Genomic DNA, 25,019 nt, shown 5'->3' on the forward strand with positions numbered 1-25,019 from the left:
GGGGTCACCTCGTATCCAGGTCAACGGGGAAGAGCCGCCATATATCTATGTGTCGTCTCACCTGGGTGAATGCTGTGTTTGTCCAGGAGCTGGAGAAGAGGAGGAGGGTGGAGGACGCCTACAAGAACGCCATGAGCGACCTGAAGATCAAGTCCCACTACGGAGGACCCGACTACGAGGTAGACCCAGACACCAGAGATATTATGGGAAATAGAGATAGGGGGACATGATGGAGATTGTAGAGTCCTTAAAACTACTGTTGAAGTCTAGCCTGAGTGACAGTGCTGTTGCTGCTTCCTGTGTTGATGCCGTAACGTGCTGCCGTGTTTGTCCAGGAGGGGCCCAACAGCCTGATCAACGAGGACGAGTTCTTTGACGCCGTGGAAGCAGCCCTGGACAGACAGGACAAGATAGAGGAAGAGGTACGGGATGGTTCCCCTCCAGAGAACTCTGAGTCGCAACCCTTGACCTTACACCCCAACCACATGAAGAAGTGCCGTTTGTTTTTCTTTGTCTCTCTTTCTCCATCTCTCTCTCCGTCTCTCCATATTACTGATCCCCTTTTTTTCCCGTTTTCTTTCTTTGTTCCTCAGTCGGAGAAGGTCCGGTTACCTCGTCTGACACCGGCGCCACCGGTAGACGCGTACTCGGCCATCGCTAATCACAGATTCTCCACCGGGGTAACGAACCACACACACACACACACCCACAACTCACCTTTAGCTCTTAAGAATCCTGTGGTAGGCAGAATGCAAAAGAATAACAGAGATATGGTGTGTCTTTGGCAATCCTTCCTCTCTCTGACCCCTGGAGGGTTATCAGCCTGCCAGAACAGGTCTACTAGGGCCTCCACATCCACCGTCTCCTCCTGCTGCTCCTCTATCCCTCTCTGGTGTATCGTTGGGTTTACTGGTGGCTAGTTGTTGTTGGTTTTGCTCATTTCTTGGCGATTCAGGTGTATTTGGGAGGGGACGGCAGCCATTTTCTCAGTCCTTGAACCGTTCTCTCTCTCATGTGCTTCTTCTCCCACTTGCTCAAATCCTCCCTTCCTCCCTCTCTTTCTTCTTCTCTCTCCTCCCTCCCTTTCTTTCTTCTTCTTCTCTCTCTCCTCCCTCCGTCTCTTTCTGCCGCCCCCTAGCCCCATAGCCATTGTTCCTCCCTGTCCTCCGTCGAGCTAGTCAGTGCTTCAGACGATGTTCACAGATTCAGCACGCAGGTACGGTATGCGTTAGCAGAGAGCGCCACCTGCCTCACCGGAATGCACACTGCACCGCAACACACTGTTCTAACCAGAAGAATGCTCTCAAGAGTGGCTTGTCGAGATATTTTCCTGGTGCTGCATCGGTCTGACGTCGCATGACTAAACGCCTGTCGTTCTCTCGCCCTCCGTCCATCGCTTGCTTTCCCCGTTGGTCCATCGCCGTTTTGTCCCCCGCACTGCACGAGTAGGCATGGACCCAGGCAGAATGAACTTTGACCTGTTCCCTCTACCCTTGCTGACACGCTCTCACTTCTTCGCGTGTCTGTCTGATGTTTCCATGACATTGTCTAACACTGTAGCATCTCCCCGGACGTGCTGTTCAATGTGCGAGATGTCGGTCGTTTCTGAACGTGTGTCTGTGTGTCCCAGGTGGAGGAGATGGTGCAGAACCACATGACCTACTCCCTGCAGGACATGGGCGGAGATGCCAACTGGCAGCTGGTGGTGGAGGAGGGAGAGATGAAGGTGAGTGGGGTCGTCTGGTAGAAGGAGCCTCCCCGACACCCGCGGCCATGTTGGATGTTGGGCTTGTCCTTGTCTCGCTCCCGCAGAGAGACACCTAGTACAGGGTGTGACTGGGTTCTGGTGTTTATGGTAAACCAGGCCCTGCTGTTGACTGTTTGTGTGTGTGTGTCAGGTGTACAGGAGGGAGGTGGAGGAGAACGGGATCGTCCTGGATCCTCTCAAGGCCACGCACGCCGTCAAGGGCGTGACGGGCCACGAGGTGTGCCACTACTTCTGGGACACGGCCGTGCGCAACGACTGGGAGAGTGAGTTCTCCATCGTCCTCGTGACATTCTCTTCTTATCCGCCATGTTTCAGAGTGTTATATGTCTCGTTGGCCTGCTGTATCTCACACGCGTCGCTCTGCTCCTTGCCCAGCCACCATTGAGAACTTCAACGTGGTGGAGACGCTGTCGGAGAACGCTGTGATCGTCTACCAGACGCACAAGGTGAGCAGACGCCAGGTCACCCTGGTCCTCAGGGCGGGGCTTGCGCACGGACGTCAAACTTTGGAGGCAGTCTCCTCAGTACCTGGACTGACGGCCAACGGGTGTGTTTCAGAGAGTATGGCCCGCCTCCCAGAGAGATGTCCTCTACCTATCAGCTATGAGGAAGATCCTGGCAACCAATGAGAACGACCCTGACACGTGGCTGGTCTGCAACTTCTCTGTTGATCACGACAACGCCCCTGTAAGTGGACATGAGAGATGTTAGTACATTTCGATCAGGAGACCACTTCAGTGCTCTGATTGGCTCCCTCATCTTCCCCCTCCAGCCCACCAACCGGTGTGTCCGTGCCAAAATCAACGTGGCCATGATCTGCCAGACCCTCGTCAGCCCACCAGAGGGCGACAAAGAGATCAGCCGAGACAACGTTCTGTGTAAGATCACCTACGTAGCCAACGGTAAGTCTGGCTCTGGATTACATCACGTTTTACACCCAAACACATTACATTTCATATATCAATGACTATCTTCTTCTTTGTTTAATCAGATGTACAGATTTAAGTGTAGTCCTGTGGTTGCATGATCAGAATTGTTTAGTGAAAGAGGACGGGTTAGGGGTCGGTGAGGGTCAGTTTGACCTGAGGGTCAGTGCTGGTGCGCGTCAGGTCATGTGATCCCCCCCTCCTCCTCCAGTTAACCCAGGTGGGTGGGCCCCAGCGTCCGTCCTGCGGGCGGTGGCCAAGAGGGAGTACCCCAAGTTCCTGAAGCGCTTCACTTCCTATGTCCAGGAGAAGACCGCTGGCAAGCCCATCCTCTTCTAACTCAGCACGGGTAACTACCTTGGCAACCCCTGGCCTCACCACTCCCCTCTTTGATGGTCTCTGACAAACCTGGCAACCCACACCCATCTACAGCTTTGTGTGGAAATGTTGTCCTTCTGTTACGTCACTTGTTTTGAAAGAATTCATCTCCTGTTTGGTTGATCTTGCCTGTCTGTTCTTCCAGGTATTGGGAGGATAATCCTGGGGTGACTACATTTCCCATCAACCATTCAACCGTTGATGTAGAATGTCTTCTCGAACAGCATTTCCCATAGTTCCACCGTCCAGAATGTTCCGGATGTCCAAATCGTATAGATAAAGACTGGTCCAAGGCTTTTATACATCTCTAGTTGCCGTCCCAGCCATAGCAATAGACAAACGTCATCAGCTGGTTATTAATATGTATCTGTATGTAAATTCAAGAATTTCTATAGCAAATTTTGAATCGATGGAAACAGTTTTGCTTTTTTTTGTAAATTGTTTTGTATATTTCTTATAATTACATGGATCGTGACTTGTTTTGTTTTCCTTTTTTTTTTGTTTTGTCGGTTTCGCTTGCTTTTGAATCACTGATATCACAGCTTGTCGTCACACTGCTAATCTCTGCCCACCTAAAGCGAGTGAGGGCAGTGTAAGCAGTTACTTTGTCCTAGCCTTCCTCTACCTCTCTGATGAACGCCCAGGAGCCAGTGTGATGGAGAGGGGCAGACCCAAGCGTTCTGCGCCTAGTTCCTTCGCCTGAAGCCTATGTTTCTACATCAGTGTAACTGCTGTAAAGGAGCACTTGTGATGTGTTGTACAGGTTAAGGAGTTTACCAGTGTAAATTGACTTTTAAGGGCTTGAAACCTACAAAACAACAAGGCCTAGGTAAATGTAATGGACATTTAGTACTTGTTGCATCTATTTTCCTAGTATGCTAGTGTACGTGACAGCAGTGAGAGTTAAGGGCTGCAACATACAGTTTATCAGAAGTCAGTGGTTGTAAACACTAGGATATGAGTGCTGGTGGTTGCTATCAATATTTCCTTGTCCCTCCTTTCTGTACCTTCCGTTTTTAAACAAGATTCCAGGTGACAATGATCTCAAGCCTGCAGTACCAACCACAGTTTCACAAATATGGCGTGAATCTGTTTTCATTCACTGACTAGGAGCGTTTTGGGATGTTGGGGGAGGGCGTCACTGAAATGTATTTCTTGTCCATCTTCAACCAGATGACATTTCACATGCCGACACGCCCAGTTTGTAAACCCCTCCCCTTGTTCAATCTTCCCAGCTGATGCCTTCACAGCGGGACAGGCAGCGTCTCTGCTCTATGGCCTGTCCGCCACACGTGCATTTACAGACAAGACGGTGTTAGTGGTGTGGGTGTCAGCATTTCTCATGATTTCTTACCTCAACAAAATGTTTAGCGGCACAAGATTTCCATTGTGTTTTCGTTTCAACGACATTTGTCTTCGAGTAGACAAACATGCTTTGTACATTTCTAAGCTGTTCATCTGAAGTGTCATCGTTTGCACTAATTGTAACGCAATTGGACAATGTTCTGTAAATAAAATTGTTACACTACAGAAATGGATTGTAGTGCTGCTCTTCTATGGTGCATCTACTCATTTTCTCTCGCACAAAGCATGTTAAAAGTAATCTGCTCCAGTGTTGTAGCCAAGACCACCTGAACTGAGACCAAGTCATGACCAAGACCAGAGTGTATCGAGACAAGGCCAAGACCTTGAGGGGTCGAGACCGGGTCAAGACCAAGCCAGGGCGAGACAGAGTTAAGACCGAGCCAGGGCAAGACAGAGTTAAGACCGAGCCAGGGCAAGACAGAGTTAAAACCAAGCCAGGGCAAGACAGAGTTAAGACCAAGCCAGGGCAAGACAGAGTTAAGACCAGACCACTCAAAACACACAAGCAGAAGGGTTTGACTGGTTAGAAAAAGTTAGATTTGATCTAAAACTGTATATTTGAACTCAAAATTAGTACTCATTAGTGCTCATTTTGAGTTCAAATATACAGTTTGATGTAGAATGTACATCAATTCTACATCAACAAAGCCCGTGTGCTTATGGCCAGAAAAATACGCCTATTTCTTCTTAGAAGTAGAGGCACTACCCGGTATCTGTCTCTGCTTTTACATCTCTCTCATCCAAGTAAAGGAGCGCTGTACCGCGGCGTTTAACTAAACTTTAGTAAGTCGGGAGAGGTATGCAGCTGACATGTTTAAACGTTAATGTAACAAAACTTAATCTTCATCATTAGCTAACGCTACATAGTTTAATGTGGCTTGGCTCGTTATCTCAAACAAAATCTGGCAAGGAAACATGTTACAATACTACAGGCGAAATCTCTTTGTGCAATGGGGTTAAGGGTTAGGAAGTTAGGAAGAGTTTATGTAAAGACGCAGATTGCAAAGGTTAGGTAGCTAGCTTTGCTAGCATCACTTACGCATAGCTTACCTTTTTAATGTTTTCTTTCCTAATGACGGTAAAAGTTAGATGTAGGCCTATCCCAACCGTCTCAGTGGGCGTCTCTCTGCAGAATTTACACACGACTATGTGTTTTCTTTTGGACGCTATTGTAAACTATTGGTGGTTCAGGTAACCAAATCTAATTACTGTATGCCTGAATTGGCCAACATCTTATAAGTATATCTTCCTCATTCATTTTGGGATGGGAGGAGGGTTGATGGGTAATTTCAAATGAGAAATGAGTCAAGTTATTGGTTGCATTTGAAGCGTGACGTTTTACACAAAATAACAGGAATTATATTAACAAATAAATTAGACAAGGCAATTTAGTGAGTTGTGGTCTTGAAATAAAATGTGTCCTGTTTGTCCGAGACAAGACCGAGTAAAAATGCGGTCGATTCTCCTAGGCCTACAATACGACCTGCTCTCAAGAGAGACCCCTTGAATACGTATTCAGCAATTTATATCTTTATTTATATCTCTTCTATATATAAATACACATTGTCTTTACATTCAGTGATTAAAATATTTTCATCTTCAGCAAACAGTATATTTATTTAGATTAATTTAATAAATTATGGTCTCAAAACTGACACAGGTGATCATGGAATTCAACAAGACGGGTTTGATGCGATCGGAGGCGTGACAAGGCGTCTGTCGAGTGTACTGCTGCTTCAGTTTTAACAACACGAGGACACGCTCATTCAGTATCAAAGGATATCCTGAGAAAAGGCATCTTCAGTCATGACCCCCCCACCCCCACCCCTTTTCCCACAAAAAAATTCGCTCGGCATAATAAAATCTACAATAGTCCATTGTCTGCATCTACATGTGCTAGCGATGTCATACAGATGTGTGCATGTAAAAATGTGCATATTCACTAATCGAAAACAGCGTTCAGGTTCGGTGACCTGCCTGTAACCTCAAACGTTCTTCGAGAAAAATATTTCTTACATAAGGTAATCGTTACTGACATAACATCCAAAGTGCGGTTTATCGAGAGCGAGTGTGTCATCTTTCTGGTCTGTGCTTCTTTCAGAGACCCTGAGGATCAAGCTTTCACTCCCCTCCCACCAAGCTGGGTAACAGCGTCTCTTACGTCCAAAGCGTCCTTGTAATTCCTCTGTGATTGGAGTGATGAGCTAAGGCATTGTCCGGACGCCCTCAACGCATGCCAGTGTCCTTTTGAGTTTTGGCCTCAGCGTCTTTCAATCTCAACAACTTTCCATAGCGTTTCTACTTGATACAAGTCCTAGGCCGTCCGCACTGGCTTGCGTTTAGAGGTGTATTTTCAGTGTACCCCCCTCCCCCCCCTCCCCCCAACGCCTGTGCAGGAACCAGAATCCCACAGCAGTCACTGTAAACTTACCTACCCAACCAGCCTTCACAAAGCAGGTGCTACAACGCTTTAAAAAAATCTATTCTGGTCAGCAGAGAAAACGTGCCAAAGAAATGTCCTACCTCTTCTCTGTATATATTTTATTTTTTCTCTAAATCTATATATACAGTATATGTGTATATATATATATATCTTTATATATATATTACTATTAGGCGATGGAAAAAAAGATATTCTACAAAAAGAAAACTCTGTGGCACTGCGCTGGCATGCTCTAGGAATCTGCACTTGGTCATCTCTAGTTTGGTCACACTACGGTAGAATGGAATGTCATTGAGAGTCCATATGGATGTCCATCACATAGGGATCTACTGGGGTTCTGTAGTCCTCGGCCAGACGAGCATCACGGTCCAAGGGGTCTGACGCTAGGGTGAGGGTGGCGGAGGGGGATCTAGCAGCGCCAGGGGCGGAGTCAAAGGTCCTCAGCCTATCCGATGGAGCGTAGCGATTGTCAGATGAATGACAGGACAGAGGACGATAGGATGTCGAAGCCGCTGCTTTCACTGGAAAAAGAGAGACAAACAAGATGGAAGGTCATATGGAGCAGTGGTTCCCAACCCTGGTCCTCGGGACCTCCTGTCCTACATGTTTTCGATGTTTCCCTGCTCCAACACACCTGATTCAAATGAATGATCATAAGCAGGCTTCTGAAAAGCTGGATAGCGACCCATACATTTGAATCAGGTGTGTTGGAGCAGGGAAACATCGAAAACATGCAGGACAGGAGTTACCTGTGGACCAGGGTTGAGGACCACTGGACTAAGGTGCGTGACATCCTACTGGAAGAGGAGGCTCGCACACGCCGCACACATGATAAGGAGGCCCCTCCTCCCTCTCAGTGCATGTCTGCCTATCTCACATGCAAATGCTGCTCAAATGCCCGAGTAAGGCATTGACAGGGCGTTGAATAGCTCTTTGTTTGATTAGCAACGTCTGGCTGTAGTCCTACCGCGCATTTCGAAAGGGACGAGGCCTTATCGTTTAACATCAGCCAAGATGATTGAGAGCTGACAGGTACGCCGGCTTCCTAGACCAGTGGTTCTCAATCCTGGTCCTCGGGCCCCCCGCCCTGCATGTTTTAGATATGTCCCTGCTCCAACACACCTGATTCAAATAAATGGGCCTGGAGCAGGGAAATGTCTAAAACATGCAGGGCAGGGGGTCCCGAGGACCAGGATTGAGAACCACCAGACGACCGATCGCGGGGCTAGCTGGCTCGTAGCATCTGAGGGGGAGTCCTCACCAAGTAGACGTCCAGCACGGAGCCGTCGTCTCGGTCCAGGTCCACGTCCATGGTGCTCTGCTCCGAGGTCAGACAGATGGCGCTGTCCTCCAGGGTGAACGTCGAGCTGGACGCCATGTCGTCTCTGAGACCGGTGGGGGGAAGAGGAGGAAGGCGACGTTAACGGACAGAGCTGTGCAGTAAAAAAACAAAAAAAAACCCACAGGATGAAAACAGAAGCGTTGCAAAAGCAACTCGTGACCCCCAAACCCGCAACATCTCCCATTGACATAATAAACAGATGTTATCATCATAGCAGTGCACGGCACAGCTGCCATATCAGAGAAACCGACATCAAAGACACAGGGGGGGGGGGCTGTAGTCTGGGGAGAGACGTGAAACCAGAGAGCCTGTCTGGTGTTTGTGTAGTGGGGGTCCTATCTTGTAAGCTCCTGCTTAAGACCGGAGGAAATGAAGGAATCTGGGGTAGGAATCTGTAGAATGATGTGTTATTGTGGAGTTCTGTTACTGATGTGTGTATGGACATCCACAGGGAGGTGGTCATATTTAGACATGGACAGACATGTCCAGGAAAGCCATTCGGTTATTAGAGAGAGTGGATGTTGTTGAACAGCAGGGGGCGCCTTTGAGGCTCTGCAGAGGGTACGGAAAGGTTTCAGAGGCCATTTTCTGTCATGTCAGGTGAGTTCTGACTTTGCTTAAATCCTGAAATGTGTTTGCCATTTTATGAAAGTGATCATCCAAACTTCACCCCACCCCCTTTTACTCTTTCTCTCTTTCTGCAGCCAAAAGTCACACAGCGACATAGAACACAAGCCCATTACTGACTAACTGACAGACTGATTGTCTGCATGGAAAAAGTCACCCAGTCACCAAATGTCCCCTTTTGTGACATTCCCATTCTTCAACACAATAGCCCTAATGAGACCTTCTTAACACCTCTAGTTAAATATTCATGACAGCAGTTGCGACAACAATCGAGGGCAACAGACAGGTGCATGATAATTAGACAAGACCAGGCAAGCAGCACAATAGACCCTGAGAGACCAGGCTAGAACCTGACACTATTGGACACACACACCCACCCCGACACCCACACACATACAAACAGAGAGGTGGTTCAAGAAGGGGTAAAAGGAGGTGAGTGGAAAAAAGCAAGTCCTGGTCAATTCTAGAAGGATTAGGAAAAGGAAAAGTCCCAGCCTAGATATAATTCTATGTACTGTATCTTATCTATACACCCTGAAATGCTGATGATCTAATCTCTATCTGACTGTGGTCTTTGCAGGTGTGTTGAGTCACCTGGTGTGCAGGGGTCATGTGACAGAGCAGGTGACAGGAGGATGGGAGTGACCAGGTGAGGCCAGGTACTCAGGTCAGGGTTTACCACCAACCAACACTAACCTATTTTCACCTGAATAACACATCCCCCAACACACACACACACACACACACACACACACACAAAGAAAACATGTTTTCCATCGGGATGAATAAAGTATCTATCTTGCTACACACACACACACACACACACACACACACATCTTCCCGTACGCCCCCTCCTACAAAGCCAAACTAACCACTCCAGGATGACGGACTCTTTTGATAACCGGTCGATAACACGTATCAATAGGCTCTCCTTGATCAATATAAAGTGCCGTGACGAGCGGCGTAGTCAAGGGTATTGATAAAGTGTGGAACAGATCAAAAGCTGAGCATTTGCTCTCGCTGGGCTAGGGAGTTGTGGGAGGTAGAGCGAGCAAGCAAGGGAGAGAGAGAGATAGAGAGAGAGAGAGCAGCGTGACCTGAATAGAGGTGGGGGGGATAGAGAAGGGCTTCCTGTTCAGGAGGGAGAGTGGTGGGGGATTGCGGATGAGAGAGAAGAGGTTCAAACACAGCTCACAGTGTGAGTGGTGGGATGGACAGGAAAGTATAGGGCTGGGGGTGGACTGTGTGTGTGTGTGTGTCTGTGTGTGTGTGTGCGTGTCTGTGTGTGTGTCTGTGTGTGTGTGTTGGATGGGTGGGTGGGTGGAGACAGCCGTACCTGTCGTCAGTCTGGCCCTCCAGGCACACATACACCGAGGAGGAGGACATGGTTCCCATGGAGGAGCCTTCGTAGAAGGACTGGGGCGCGGGAACCAGGTCGGGGCGCAGGTAGGACCCAAACACTGCTGGGGGAACACACACACACACAGTTACATACACACCGTTGTACGATGTCCTTTGACATAACCTTGCCTAAATACATACTGCCCAGACTCACACTGGGTTTGATTTTGACCCGTTGAGTTCGATTATGAACCATGAGTTCAATACTACAGACCGCTGTTCCGCTTTACCAACACCACAGAGTTGAAGTTCAAAGGTTGAATCCAAAAGGAGAGTAACAACATTGCTTTACGGGAAGCTTGCGATGGCGTGACCAGCAAACACGTGAGGTGAAGTGAAACTTTAACAAGTCCCACGCCCTCCTCTCTTCCTGTGTGAAATTGGCCAACAGCCGTGAGCACACCGGAAGGTCCAAAAGCCGGGCTATCGTAAACTCAATTACCATCACTGCCACACACACACACACATATATTTTGATAATGAGCTAGGAGGGCCATTAATAACAGGAGAGGACCTGTTTGGTTTCCAGCAGGTTCACATTTCATGTGGGGACAGCCTGTCCCCTAAGCACAGGACAGTGTTTTATGGCTCCAACACAAGTATCTGTTTATGGAGCCTGAGTGACTTGAAACAGCCCTATCGATCCTACACCACCACAGCTGTGATTTACAAGGCAGATTGGGGAGTAGTTAAGTGTCTGTTTGGGGCCACCGACAAATCCAGAATGAGTGTAGGAGATTGTATAACATTGTGGCGTATGACAAACTGTTGTGACGATTTTCATTCCGTTCACTGTCATGGTTTAGCTCGTGTGTTGTTGTCGTCTCAAACTAAATGTTTGTCATTTTCTTGTTGTGTTCCATTTGTTCTCTCTTATGTCTTACTGGTGGCAGTGTGTGTGTGTGTGTGTGTGTGTAATATACTGCACTGTACTGCAGTGCACCGTACCTTGTCCATCCAGACTGGCCAGGCTGCGCGCCGCCCCTAGCTTGTCTCTCTTCTCCTCGCTCCTCTCCTCCGTCTGCGAGGACAGGATCTCCTGGGAGGAGGACTTGAGAGCAGGGATGGACGTGCGGGTCCTTTTAGAGGGGGAGAAGCGGATGGCTGGAGAGAGAAACGGGAAGAGAGAGGGAGAGAGATGGAGAGGGAAAGAGGGAGGGAGAGAGAGGGACGGAGGGAGGGACACAGAGCGGTGGAAAGTGAGAGGAAAAGAGGGAGAACGAAATAGGGGGAAAGTGAGAGAGAGAGAGATCAAGAGTGATAATTCGGGGAGATAAAGGCAAGGAACAGATTAACCCCATTGCACCAATATCGCGCACAAAAAAGCCCTAAGCTTCAGTCCCAAATTAGCTGTAAAATGATCAGTCAACTGTTAGTGCATAATGATCGTTATGCAACCGCCCCCCCCCCCCCCCCAACCCCCCACCCCCCGCCTTCCCAGTTCGGCCTCCCAAGCAGAACATTAAATGAAATCCCCCCCCCTCCACAACCCACCCCTTCTCAGAAGCATCGCCATGGTAATAATGAATCCAAATCCTGGGAATCACCACAGAAGCCATCTTAATCACCACGGAGACACCGCAGAGTTATGTAAGGAGCTCTGTAGGTGGATTGTGACATGAACTCTCACAATGACGGGGAAACCTTTACCATCGGCAACAACATGTCACCTAACCACAAAGCAGCCTTTGGGCCCTGAAACCTGACTCACTTGGCTGTGTGTGCGTAACTGTAAATGTGAGTACGCGTGTCACTGGATCGCTCATATAACCAACCTGTTTAGCCTAACTTTCACCAGGTGACCTGGTGATATCCAATAACTTTCTTCCTCTAGGTGAGTCCACAAGGAAGTCATGTAGACAGTCATATACATGCAGTACGCACACACACACAGACATTCTCGTCAGGGATATCAGGAAGTTCGAAACTTGAGAAGGTACGCAAACCCCGAAGTGCACGCTCTTACAGGAATCGTCCGACACTCAAATAAAGCAGCGTTTACAGTAAATCCTGCTTCCAGCCATGCTGTTGTCAACTACAATAATAACAGACCCGACTGAATCATAAGGAGGTCATTACTAAGGCTTCCTTCCTCTTCCAGTGGAACGAGTCACCCAAACAGCCGTGGTGACATGTCACTAACCATGTCGCGCAGGGTCGGGTGAGTGGCATCGATGGGAACACTTACTCTGGGTCTTCCGGAACACCCGGGTGCTCATGAACTTGAGGAATCTGTTGGCGTAGAAACCGGGCCGGTGCACTGAGACAGAGTCCTGAGGAGGAGATGGGAGAGAAGGGGCGGAGAGAGAGGGGGGACAATGGCAGTCTTTATAAGGCAGAGAGAGGGGGGGGATTGATATCAAAAAGAATGCGACCAGTGAATGGCCCGTATTCATAAGGAAGGGCCGCTCGGAGTATCAGATGTGTGGCTCATATCGACTTACGCCGTCGTAGACAAGGGCTTTCCACGAGTGCTCCAGCTTCTTAATAAATCTGATGGGGGAACAATACAAAAGGCTTTGTCACAGAGATGTCAGGTTGGTTATGCAACTTCTAGCTCAACTCCCACACACACACACACACACACACACCCTAAAGCCTTTTCAAGCAGAGATACCCTTTCTGGTTGGCTCTCAACACACCAGGACATCAAACAGTGCTGTGAGGGGGGGTAAATCCCATTCTCTCCCTCCTAACCCATCTGGGAATGTTACTGATGGATGAACAGGCTGGCGGCGGCTGAATGGATTAAGATGATCAGATAATCACAAATTGGAGCTATTTGTGTGTGAATCTGCCATCAACTATTGGCGAGGCCTTAATCATGGTGACAGCCAAAGTGGAGGCTGATATGCCAACCAGGCAACAAGTTTCAGTTCAGCTCCCCTCTCCATGGTCTCTCTCTTTCTCTTTCTCTCTTTCCTCCGCCCAGCAGCACACAATCAATGACTCAAGAAAGAATAAACAGATAGATGGTGTCCTGTTTTACTGGGCGGGGTAAAAATAAATAAAAAAGGGTTCTTAACTGAAACAGCCTTCTCTTGGTGTTCCTCTTGTATTGGAGCTACCGTTACCATGTCAACTATGCAATGTCGTGGTGTGATGTGGCGGGACCCCTGCGGCGTCGTACCTGTAGGACTGCAGGATGTCGATGATGCCCAGGAAGATGAGCAGCTTCTCGTCCTTGTGAGATTTGGCGGGAATTCCGCCCATCCTGAGAGACACCAGAGGACAGAGCAGGCTCACAGTCAGTCTCTCAGAATGCAGTCAGGCAGGAACAGTACGCAGGGCGTCTGTCAACTATTCACCCCCGCCCCCCCCACCCCCGCGCTTCGAAGGCTTCCAGGGAGGAAACAGGACCCTCCCACCAAGGAGACGATCACTCTGAAGGATGTGAGGCGAAGGGGTGACGTAGTGTCGGGGGGGGTCTGTTAATGTGTGTGCGTGTGTGTGCGTGTGTGTGCGTGTGTGTTCACGTGCCCTGTGTTTGTGCACATCCGAGTGTGTGAGTGTGTGTAAGTGTGCGCAGGGGCGCGTGTGCGCACGCCCGTCTTATGTGCGTGCGTTCGCGTGGACGCGCGTGTTCCCGCTTACGTGTCGTCTGTGGTGAGGACCTCGGCCGCCTTGCCGTCCCCCTGGATGGACTCCATGGCGGTGGAGTAGAGGACCCTCTGTCCCACGGGCCTCTTCCCGTCGCCCGTCGCCTGCCCCGGCTCCGCCCCCTCCTTGGGGGTCTGGTCCAGGACGTGCACCCCGAGCAGCAGGCTGTAGTCCATGATCTTGAAGCTCTCCAGGACCTGCGCGGACGGGATTCCACACCGAGTCAGATCCCACGATACCCACAGCAAGACGCCACGATAGGCTTGATCCTATCACTGTTTGCTAAAGGCAGCCAGAACACAGTACACAAACACCTCCACGGAGAACACCGAGAATGTCTGCGTGCAAGTTGAAGTAGCACTGTGTGTCTGTCATCTGAATGATTTCGTTAGCCTAGATATCCTGTCCCTCGGTGACCACAGAGAGTTCAGGAAATCTGAGTAGGAAGACTTGGACCTGGATAACCAGAGGTGTTCCGTGTAACACATTGACCTGTCCGAGGAGGCCCTGTTTTCCAGTGCCTTCCAGGGCCCAAGTCCACTCTCTCTCTCTTTCTACCTGCCTGCTCAGGACAGAACAGTCAAGAGACATGAAAGAAGCCTCTTGGAAAGACTGAGAGAGAGAGACGGGGATTGCGGAGGGGGGGCTGTTGTTCCTTGTTTTCTCAACCCTGACTGACTTTTGCATCTCAAACGAGTGCTTATGAAACTGTGCCTTGTATGGTTGGCCTGCTCCTATTTCGAAGCTTCCGACAACAAAATAAACAACAAAATGAACCCTTTTTCAAGGCTCGTATACCACGTCTTTTTTTGTTTAATCGTTTATTTACAGCTTGCCTTATTTCCCAACCATGTGACCACAGGAGGAATCAGCTCATCTCAGCAACCTCTCATCCTGCTTGTCTTCCTGTCTGCCTGCCTGCCTGCCTGTCTGTGTCGCAAAAGAGATGAGGTTGGTGAAGAGAGGAGGAACAGGGAAGTTAAGAGGTTATGGACAGTGTCATGGAGTGGAACATTCTGTTAGCTATCTAAAATAGCCACAACATTCATCATCATTGTCATGGAAACCTCATGAGTCAGCTCTACGCCAGGCCCCGTAAACAATATTCCTGACATCATCTCATCATCCTTGGTCCCAGTGGTAGGCTAATGAAACAGACATCAAAGCAGGTGCACAGCTGTCTTTCAAATCACTGAGCGCAGAAATGTGAGCTGGAAAATGCAGAGGGTTGATGTGTTTCGATCTACACAAATATACACTCAGAGTAACTGGGAAAAACCTACATGTACAGAACCGACATGGTCACCAATGGAAGGATAGCCCTATCACTAATAACCTAGCCCTGATTATAGTAGCTCTTCAGCCACAATCTATATTAGTGCAGAAAAGATTAAGTACAATAACCTCTAATGACGTACAATAACCTTTGTATCCGGTTCCTTAGAAATATATCTCATTCGTTCAAAAAGATGTTCTTGTTAATGGAACACCTATTTATACGGCGAAAATAATGAGGAAGTATACACACACACAGACAGACATGGTGCTCTTGTTTGAGTTTTGCCGTCACCCTGTCTTGGGAGATTTGCATGCCAGCTATTTGACTCCCCCAACATGTTCAAAAAGTGGCCATTTTGAATATAACCACACACAGACAGACACACCCCTGCCCATAGTAGATCATTAGTCTCCCAGCTGGCTTGACTACTGAATCTAATCAGGCCTTCCAATACAAACACAAACAACATGACCACCAGTGTTTGTGATCTAAAAGGCTTGTTAAAAGGCTCCTCCACAACAACCCTTTAAAAGTGTTCATATCTCTGTGTAGGATGTACAGATGCATTTTTTTTCCCTCTCCAAAACTGTCCTTTATTAAAAGCACAAGTGACTATTGAGAAATAACCGAACACTCCACAGCCTTACAACACCTCCTGTGTTAGGTAACGCTGTTGACAGTTGAGTTTTTGAGCTGTTTCTCAGTCTTTGGTGTCGACACCCTCCTTCCGGGTGTCTCTCTCCACAGTCGGTCTCAAGCTGCAGTGCTGTGTCTCCAAAAAGCCCACCAGTACAGCAGAGGCCGCTTACACACTGGGCTTCTATGAACAGGCTGAACAGAGCTCCTCTTCGCCCCGCGGTGGACCGGGGGACCAGGGTTGTGCCACACACGGCCGGACCCCACCAGCAGCTCTCATATCAGCCTTCAGGTGGGACAACACAGAACTTCCTGCCCGTAGGTCATCGCAGGCGTTCGCCGTGTTTGTCCATGACTTATAGCGTTATCTGTGTTTCCTGGTTACACAGATTTATGAGACTGTCTGACTTTAGTATATGGCTCTAACAACATTTGCTGACAGCACTAAAGAGGGGTGGTTAGATAGTTAAGAGACCACTGTGGTTCTGGCTGGTCGTACTTCTGCAAAGTGAAAGAGAGAGATAGAGAGAGAGAGGGAGGGAGGGAGGGAGGGAGGGAGGGAGGGAGGGAGGGAGGGAGGGAGGGAGGGAGGGAAAGAGAGAGAGAGAGAGATAGAAAGAGAAAGAGAAAGAGAAAGAGAAAGAGAAAGAGAGAGAAACAGGCCAAAGTTCTTCCAGAGGAGTGATAGAATCCCATGACCGAAGAACAGAAGAGAGAAGAGGAGAAGAAGAAAGGAGAGAAGAGAGGAGAAAAGAGGGAAGTAGAGAGTAGAGGAGAATAGGGGAGTAGAGAGAATAGGGGAGGAGAAGAACAGAGGAGACCCATAAAAGGTTGTCTCAACATGACAACATGACCCTCCTCTGGTCTTACGCAGCACACTATTCCCCCTTGTGTGTCGGTGTGAATCTGATTATGTGTGCATGTGTGCGTGTGCTTGAACTTCTCTCACACCAAACAGGAAAATGAGTCCAAGACACCGTACTCTGCTGGAGACTGGCCTGTCAGCTTGTTTCTGCTTGTAGTAGCTCCCATGGTAACACCCAACCAAACATACAGTACTGTTTGGAGAGCTGTCATAATAGCTTACAGTAGGTTGCCATTGTCTCATCCTCTCAGTGTGTCTGGCCACTTAGTGACGGTGACATTACCATGACACAACACGGCTCTCTCTCTCTCTCTACCAGTCAGACACATGCAGCAAGGGAATCTGTCACCGACTCCAAACACTCTCCTCGTCTCTCCCCCTCTTTCACTCTCTCTGTTCGTCTCTCGCTCTCTCCCTCTCTCTTTCACTCACTCTGTTCGTCTTTCGCTCTCTTCCTCTCTCTTTCACTCTCTTGTTTTGTCTCTCGCTCTCTCCCTCTCTCTTTCACTCAGTTCCTTTTTTCTCTCTCTTCCTCTCTCTTCCACTGTCTCTGTTCTTCTCTCCTTTCCTCTCTCTCTGTTGGTTTTGTATCTCTCCTTTTCACTCTTCTGTGTTACTCTTTGTTTCTCTCTCTCTCTCGCTAGTCATACTGTGGCACTCTGCATGGATTATTCATGTCCTGAGTTAGCTGACCATATGGAGGCCATGGCGGGAGCTGCAGTGAGACGGAGGGAGGTGGAAACCAACACGAAAAGAGAGGGAAAGCGGGGTACCCTACATTTCTCCTGGTGACCCACATGCAGCAGCACGGACCACCGTCCCTGGCGGTCAGCGGCCTCCCTCCCTCCCCCCCCCATGCCCCCCTCCTGCCCCCCCACCCCCCCCCCCATCTCTTGTTGTCTGCTGCAGTGTTCTGTGGGCCCTGGGCTCAGTTGCTTACTCATGGAAACGGACAGAGAGGTTTCTGCTTAGAGGGCACTTTGCTTCCCGCTCAGGCGGCCAGGAAACCGTGACAATAACAAACGGCGGGGTCGAGAGTCGCTTGCGAGTCCACACCCCCACACACACACACACACACAGACCCCATTCCACACACACAGACCCCCCCCACACACACACAGACACAGACCCCCCCCACACACACACACACACACACACACACACACACACACAGACCCCACTCCACACACACGCACACACACACCATCTCCGTTGTGCATGCATAGGGCTTCCTGAAAAGTGTGTGTGCCTGTTTCCCAGATTAAACATTCAAATGCACTATCATTTACGGTTTTCTGAGAATAAATATTTGTCCAAGGAGTAGAAGGGGGAGGACCAGAAAACACAGCCTTCGGGAAGGCGTTCTAAAAACAAACGCATTATCAGCATGATAGGGGTTAAACCTGCCGTGTTGCTTTAGGACCGGCTGACGGCTGACAGCTGACGTGATAAACAGGTTCCCACAGACTCAGGGACACCCACAGCGCCCACACACACACACACACAGCGCCCGCACACACACACACACACACACACCACCCTCCCAGACCCTCTCCTGAATGGTGTCACACTGAGACCTGGGACCATCTCCCTCACAGCCAGGCACACTCGTGACCCGCTTTCCACACTGATCCTTTCAGCTGCTGCACTGCCCGGCCAGGGAAGAGGGTCACTCTGAAGTAATGAGGAGAAAGAGAAAGAGGCCGAGAGAGTGAGTGACAGAAAGAGAGAGAGTGTAAGAGAGAGAGAGAGAGAGAGAGAGAGAGAGAGAGAGAGAGAGAGAGAGAGAGAGAGAGAGAGAGAGAGAGAGAGAGATAGAGAGTGTGTGACAGAAAAAGTGAGCGAGGGACAGAGAGAATGTAAGAGAGAGAGAGAATGAGAGAGTACGAGAGAGTGTGAGAGAGAGAGTATGAATACGATTAAGAGAGAGAGAGAAGTAGTACATAAAACAGGGCCCCAAAGATCTGAAGCAGTCTTTTGGAGTCTTTTTGTGCCTTTGAAGGACACTTCAACCTCTTATCAGCCTTTGGACACGGTTAAGCCAAGTCTCAACAAGTCTTCATTCAAGAGCATGTGAGAGGAGAGGACAGGAGAAGAGAGGAAAAAAGACTTGTCTAGCTGGTTGGTTCCCAAATGCCATTGAAGCATGACTCCAGCCAGTCCAGCCCCCCCCCCCCCCCCCCCCACCCCCCCCCCCCCCCCCCCCCCCCATCCACCAAAAAAAGGAAGCAGTCATCAGAAAACACACAAGACTGACTGTTAACCTAACGGAGCTTCATATCACTCTGCCCCACCCCTCGCATTACCCTAACGATTCTCCTCAGGCCAGCCGTTATTGTTTGCTGTTAAAACAACCGGTGGGGTTTTTCTTAGACCTACAAATCCTTCCTCTAAGCGTGTTAGTAATATAAAGTAAATAATATTAGGAGGTCATTGTGTTTTTTGATTTTTTTTTATCTGGCTCATCTCTGCCCCATAAACCATAGCCTCTCATAGCCTACATACTGTGTAGAGATTGAGTGGCACACACAGTGGAACACCCTCTCCTGGGGGCTGTGTGTGTGTGTGTGTGTGTGTGTGTGTGTGTGTGTGTGTGTGTGTGTGTGTGAGTGCGTGTCTGAAGGTGTGGGAGAAGGCTCATCAAACAGGCTCCAGATACCAGAAAAGGTTAAACCAATCTGTGAAAACCACAAATACAAAACCGGCTTCAGATTAGAGGCCTTTCATTTGTAAATGAAGACATCCCATAACGGCCTTCCAGACTTCCTGTCTGTGCTGTTATCAGTGCCCCACAGAGAACCTCTCAATTGTGATACAAGTGATACTAGTCAAACTGGTGGGAGGTGTTCCTCGCTAGAAAACAAACCTATAACCAAGCCTCCAGGTGAACAACAACACATGGAACAATCTAGAAGAATGCGCGGCTCACAGTTACAAAGGACAAGGCTGTAGGCCAGGAAGATAAACCACAGCAGTACCGCTCCCCTCGTCTGGGTTCACTAACTCCACAGCCTGTTATGAAAGGTGTATCTTTGAAGATAGGCCAAAACCCAACCCAGTCTCCAGCTAGCGCTGCGATGGCCCGTCAAACAATAGCAATCTCCTCCTCCGCGAGATTAGCCAAGACAGATCTCATGACTCTCCGCTCTCAAACAGACGGGAATGCCGGCGAGCTGCATCAGATTGTCTATCTTTAGACTCTGCCGCTGGTTCTCTCTCACGCTACCAGGACCATGACATAATCACATTGGGTGTTTGGAGAGCTGTCAGAACACAGGAACACGGAGCCCTGAGCTCCCACTGCAAACACAGTGGAAACAGTCTGTCCTCATAGACGGAAAGTCCCTAAACTGAAAACATTCAACCCAGCCCAACAAACACACAAACATACTGTCCTGTACTTGTATACAAAGTATCCGAGTAAAGAAGGGCGTGTGTGTGTATAAGAGAGAGGGAGCGCGCGCGCGTGTGTGTGTTGACATGTGTGTTTGACTGCTGACTTCCCATGCCCAGAATCGGTCCCACAGTCTTGACATTTTTCCTGCACTTCCGTGCCAAATACAATCCGTACCCCAGCCCCAGCACTGCTGATGTGGCATCTGACCCCGTGACCATGCGGTCCGGGCCCAAGCGCTGGGCCGGGCCGGACCATATTAGGCCCGTGTGTGAGCGTGGGAACGGGCCGGTCTGGAGGAGAGAGCCGTGCACCTCGCTGAAGCCATCTGATGTGATGGGTCTGAGGGAGGCTGTTCCCTGGCTGCCATCTCAGCGGATGGGGGGGGGGGGGATCGGAGGTTCCCCCTTGTTGGTTCTGTTTGACAGCTTGTCTGTGTTGTTCCACCAGACGCTTCGCTGAGCTGGTGGGGGGACGCTCCCAGGGACGGGCGGATCCCACAATCCCTCAAACACGCCATGCACACATCGGACAGATATCACACACACACAGACAGACATGCTGTCTCTCTCTCACACACAGACAGACATGCTGTCTCTCTCTCACACACACACACACACACACACACACACACAGACAGACATGGTATCTCTGTCTCTCACACACACACACACACACACACACGCAAATATTGTCTCCTTCCCCACACACACAGCCCCTTACCCGGCAGTCTCTCTGCAGGGTCTTCATCAGAGCGTTGTAGGTGTCGGTGTCGAAGTACAGCCCCTCGAGCATATCCTGGAAGTCCAGGTCCTTGTAGGTGGGGCAAGCCTTCTCCCGCTCCTTCCTATTGGCTCGCCGCTTGTAGGTGGAGCCCTTCAGGTCGTACTTGTAGTGCATCTTGACGGAGCGCGGCAGCACATTGTTCATGACCACCAAGCGGATGTTGATGCCTCCGGACTGGACACAGTACAGGCCGTAGAACTTGGGCAGCAGCGTGCGAGGGTTCTGGTTCAGGTTCTGTGGACAGACAAGTAGACACGTGTGTATGTGCAAGTAGACAAATAGGTAGACAGACAGGTAGACAGGTAGGAAGAAAAGTATTAGACAGACAGGTAGACAGACAGGCATGCATGCCATTGTTGTTTGATGTTCCCTGTAGTGATGCAACTTTAAATATAGTTAGTTTAGATTTAGTTATAGATAGTTTATAGCTTGTACGACTAGGGAGTAACGTCCAGGCATCAGGCCTGGGTGGGGAGAAGGGAAGACTGACCATGTAGGAAGATAAGTGTTAGACAGACAGGTAGACAGACATACAGACAGGTAGACAGGCAGGCAGGAGGGAGGGAGGACTGACCATGTAGTACCCCGGGAGAAGCTTCTGGAGAAACTCGGCCTCTTTGTGCTGCACGGTTTTGACGATGAACTCGTCGTCGCTGGTCAGGTAGAAAAGAGAGCCACTGGCGCCGGGATTGGACAGCTCGATCAGTGGTTCGTTGCAAATGGAGTACTGGGGAGGAAAAACAACCAAACAGGAAACGGTTGAAGTATTCAGCCCTTCGATCACGGCTCCCGCACGGCTCGCCAAAACAGCATTGGGTAACATATGACCCCTACATTAGACATGGCCTGGTGTACGTCACAGAGAAACAAAGAACACAACATCTGTTTTGTATCATGGCATTCAAAGAAAACCGAGTTGTTTTTCCATGCCAGGAAATCTGGTAAACAAACGCAAGGTTCCATTTATGCAAGCTCGGCTTTTACAGGTAAGTTGTAGATCATTCACACACGAGGACGCCCGCACGCGCGCACACACACACTTCACCTCACCCTCCTGAACAAACACCTCACACATGCTCATGTGACGTCAGTGAGGGCATGAGTGAGAGGTCTGTTGAATTGATAGGGTGTGGCGTGAATCCGGACTGGTCAATAGTTCAGAAGAGGTGTGTGTGTGTGTGTGTACAAAGTGGCTTTTACAAGCCCCACATCCACCTTTATTACTTCCAGTGGTGTGAGATCAGTCGGGAGCCTCAGGGGGTGAACTAGTTCTGTGTTCCTCGCACACGTGTTTATGAGTTCAGAATATAAAGCCCTTTAGAAACACAGCCCGTGTGTGCAAACACGCAAAAGAACACTGCCAATGCACAGCCTTTAATGAGCTGCATGCGCAGGCAGTGTGCTATGCCCTTACACATGAATACACAAGGCCCAGTGTGAGAACGAATGGAAGTCAGGAGAGGAGAGAAAAAGGGAGAACTATTTAGGAGAAGAGAGGAAAGATGTGAGCAGATGTGTGTTGTGTAGTGATGGGAAGTTCGGTTCTTTTTACTGATTCGGTTCTTTGAATCTCGTTCAGTAAAATGAACAAATCTTTTTTCGAGTCATTTGTTCATTTCAGGGGGGGGGGGGGGGGGGGGGTTGGGGGCTAGGGGGCTATACGTCCACTGCAAAGGACGTATAGCCCCCATACGTCCACTGTAGGTTAGTGCATGACATGTGCACCAGCAAATACTATTTCAAAATAAATTCCTGCATTAAAATAATGTATCATGAGTTTGTATGATTTGGTCATGTATTATCACACTAGCATTTAATTATCACGTCAAACAATTACACTGCACTAAACTGTAAGTGTAAATGTAAAGTGAAAATAACAAAACCAGTCAGTATGATGACTTGAGCGAATATCATTCATTCACGTCTTACTAAAACAGCGGCCACGCAAAAGGGAATAAGGAAACTGTTTCCCCTACTAAAAAATACAATGCGGGTCACGTGAAAAAAGGATCCAAAGACTCGTAGAAAGACCGAGTCGGGGAAGGAACTAATCATTCGTTTCCTCTAGCTACAGAGCCTATGCAGGTCACGTGAAAAATGATCCAAAGACTCGTAGAAAGACCGAGTCGGGAAAGGAACGAATCGTTCGTTTCCTCTTGCTACAGCCTATACAGGTCACGTGAAAAATGATCCAAAGACTCGTAGAAAGACCGAGTCGGGAAAGGAACGAATCGTTCGTTTCCTCTAGCTACAGAGCCTATGCAGGTCACGTGAAAAATGATCCAAAGACTCGTAGAAAGACCGAGTCGGGAAATGAACGAATCACTCGTTGAGAGGACTCGTTACTCCCGAGTCCTTATAAGGATTCGTTCAAAATGAACGAATCGTTCACGAACGACACATCACTAGTGTTGTGTCGTCAGGGAAGACCTGACGATAGATGAGGATGGAGGAGAAGGCAGAGGAGAGGAGAGAATAGGAGAGAGGACAGGAGATGATAGGGAAGGAGAGAAGATGAAGAGAGGTCTAGGAGTTCCCTTGCGGCTTGGCAGCCTGCAGTCACGCTGAGCTCTGAGCACTAACACATTTGCTATTTATCTGCCTTGGCATTCAGGGACCCTGCTGGGTAGCGTGTGTTAGCGTGAGTGTGTGTTGCGTCTTGATTGGAGTTACTGTGTCGTCAACAAACAGGCTGCATAATCAACGCGAGAACATAAATCGTAGCATCAAAAGCATAGTGTTTTTCTCTTTTCTGCCTCTGTGTCTTCACTGTGCTCTTTCAATGGTTCCTCTGGTGGCCTTTTGCTTATCAGAAAACTAGCGAGTAGCAGCATCCAAATCCCTGTTGGTGTTCAGATGAAAGCCTGGTTCATTTCAAACAAATGGGGAAATTGCACTGCACCAGGTTTTCAAATGTGCACCAAAACATGTTTACAACCTCCTGTTTTCAACAGATGCATTCTCCAAGTATATTATTGACAGTGTGCTACAGTGTAGTGGTGTTCAGAGCTTCATAACAATCCACCCGTTTGACTCAGGTGTGTTGGAGCAGGGAAGCTTCTAGAACATACAGGACATTGGGCCCTGAGGACCAGGGTTGAAGACCACTGCTGTAGTGTATTCCTCTCTGTTCAGTGTAATAATTGCCAGGGGTATAACAGCTTAGCCCAATCAGGGGCTCATTGAACATGGCTCATGAGTGAGATGGTCGTCACGGCCTTGACTCAGGTTCACACACACATGCGCACACACACAGCAAACACACACACCTCTGGGAAATCATCACCGTAATCCATTTCCATAGGCAGGGGAGACGATTAAAGCACTCCTAATGAAGGCATGCTCAATTAGTACAATCATTATCTCTAATACCAGGATCACGTCCTCCCTCAATTCAATCCTCCCCCTCTTCTTTACTATTCCCTGTCCTCACCCCCCCCTCTCTCTCTCTAATCCTCCTCTTCTCCTTCACTATTCCCTCTCTCCACCTCCTCCCACAACTCCATGTAGCCTGAAACCACAGAACGAAAGCCATGATGTCATCCCTATGCGAACCCCTCAGTGTCTTTAGAGTCCACTCAGTCATCGGACATCTTCTCAGAACAGATCATCCGGACTCTTACCAGATAGTCGTCAGGTTTGATCCCAAACAGCTCCCTGAAGTAGCGGAAGGCCAGCGGGGCGTACGTCTTGAAGCGGAAGTCCGGGTAGTGGTGCGCCGGCGTCAGATTGCTCCCCTCGCTGCGGCGCGCAACCGTGAAACCATCCCCACCGGAAACAGAGACACAGGACGGTACGTTAGGGAAAAGGCTCTCCTCACATGGCCTTAGTTTTCCCAGCCGAATGGTATTAGATCGAATATAATTTGGGCCGATATAGTTTGACTTGATGATCGCATACTCTCAACAATAGGCAACTGACTAACTGGACCAGACAAGTGTGTGTGTGTGTGTATGTAGACTTAAGAGCAGCCTTCTACAGGAACCGTAAAGAGCAGTGTTGTGGTGTAATACCCTATGCACAGAACCCCTTGGACAGAGATGAGAGACTATTCCAAACAATAGTAGGAGAGAGGAGAGAGAAAAATCGAGAGTAAGACACACACAATAACAGGTTTCAGTGTTCACCCCCTGAAGACAAGTCTTGCCAGTATGAGATCATCACAGCTTACATGAACCTTGAACCGGGGCCGGGCACACATACCAGGGA

General features: G+C 49.0%; 2 protein-coding genes across 6 annotated transcripts in view; one reads left to right on the top strand and one right to left on the bottom strand.

The window, feature by feature from the left end:
* Positions 1 to 4,616, top strand: part of LOC124486466 (ceramide transfer protein-like) — a 14,221-nt gene extending 9,605 nt beyond the window's left edge. For 2 of the 3 annotated variants that reach the window (XM_047048065.1, XM_047048064.1), the window contains exons 8-18: positions 87 to 179; positions 336 to 422; positions 594 to 680; positions 1,139 to 1,216; positions 1,631 to 1,726; positions 1,899 to 2,031; positions 2,144 to 2,214; positions 2,327 to 2,455; positions 2,541 to 2,670; positions 2,906 to 3,043; positions 3,218 to 4,616. In XM_047048065.1, the coding sequence (XP_046904021.1) occupies positions 87 to 179; positions 336 to 422; positions 594 to 680; positions 1,139 to 1,216; positions 1,631 to 1,726; positions 1,899 to 2,031; positions 2,144 to 2,214; positions 2,327 to 2,455; positions 2,541 to 2,670; positions 2,906 to 3,033 (1,032 nt within the window). In that variant the 3' untranslated portion in view covers positions 3,034 to 3,043; positions 3,218 to 4,616. The remainder of the gene's footprint in view (positions 1 to 86; positions 180 to 335; positions 423 to 593; positions 681 to 1,138; positions 1,217 to 1,630; positions 1,727 to 1,898; positions 2,032 to 2,143; positions 2,215 to 2,326; positions 2,456 to 2,540; positions 2,671 to 2,905; positions 3,044 to 3,217) is intronic. The other variant, XM_047048066.1, reaches the window with a different exon arrangement.
* A 1,329-nt stretch (positions 4,617 to 5,945) lies between these two features.
* pip5k1bb (phosphatidylinositol-4-phosphate 5-kinase, type I, beta b) overlaps positions 5,946 to 25,019 on the bottom strand; it is a 33,609-nt gene continuing 14,535 nt past the window's right edge. Inside the window, exons 5-15 of one of the 3 annotated variants that reach the window (XM_047048175.1) lie at positions 24,434 to 24,551; positions 21,385 to 21,537; positions 20,748 to 21,044; positions 13,845 to 14,047; positions 13,381 to 13,464; positions 12,695 to 12,743; positions 12,439 to 12,523; positions 11,199 to 11,354; positions 10,186 to 10,309; positions 8,142 to 8,265; positions 5,946 to 7,401 (exon numbers count right to left, since the gene is read on the bottom strand). In XM_047048175.1, coding sequence (XP_046904131.1) covers positions 7,399 to 7,401; positions 8,142 to 8,265; positions 10,186 to 10,309; positions 11,199 to 11,354; positions 12,439 to 12,523; positions 12,695 to 12,743; positions 13,381 to 13,464; positions 13,845 to 14,047; positions 20,748 to 21,044; positions 21,385 to 21,537; positions 24,434 to 24,551 — 1,396 coding nt within the window. In that variant the 3' untranslated portion in view covers positions 5,946 to 7,398. Of the gene's footprint in view, positions 7,402 to 8,141; positions 8,314 to 10,185; positions 10,313 to 11,198; positions 11,355 to 12,438; positions 12,524 to 12,694; positions 12,744 to 13,380; positions 13,465 to 13,844; positions 14,048 to 20,747; positions 21,045 to 21,384; positions 21,538 to 24,433; positions 24,552 to 25,019 lie in introns of those variants that run through there. The other 2 variants (XM_047048174.1, XM_047048176.1) reach the window with 2 other exon arrangements.

Source organism: Hypomesus transpacificus, chromosome 24, assembly GCF_021917145.1.
Source record: "Hypomesus transpacificus isolate Combined female chromosome 24, fHypTra1, whole genome shotgun sequence".
NCBI classification, from domain to species: domain Eukaryota; kingdom Metazoa; phylum Chordata; class Actinopteri; order Osmeriformes; family Osmeridae; genus Hypomesus; species Hypomesus transpacificus.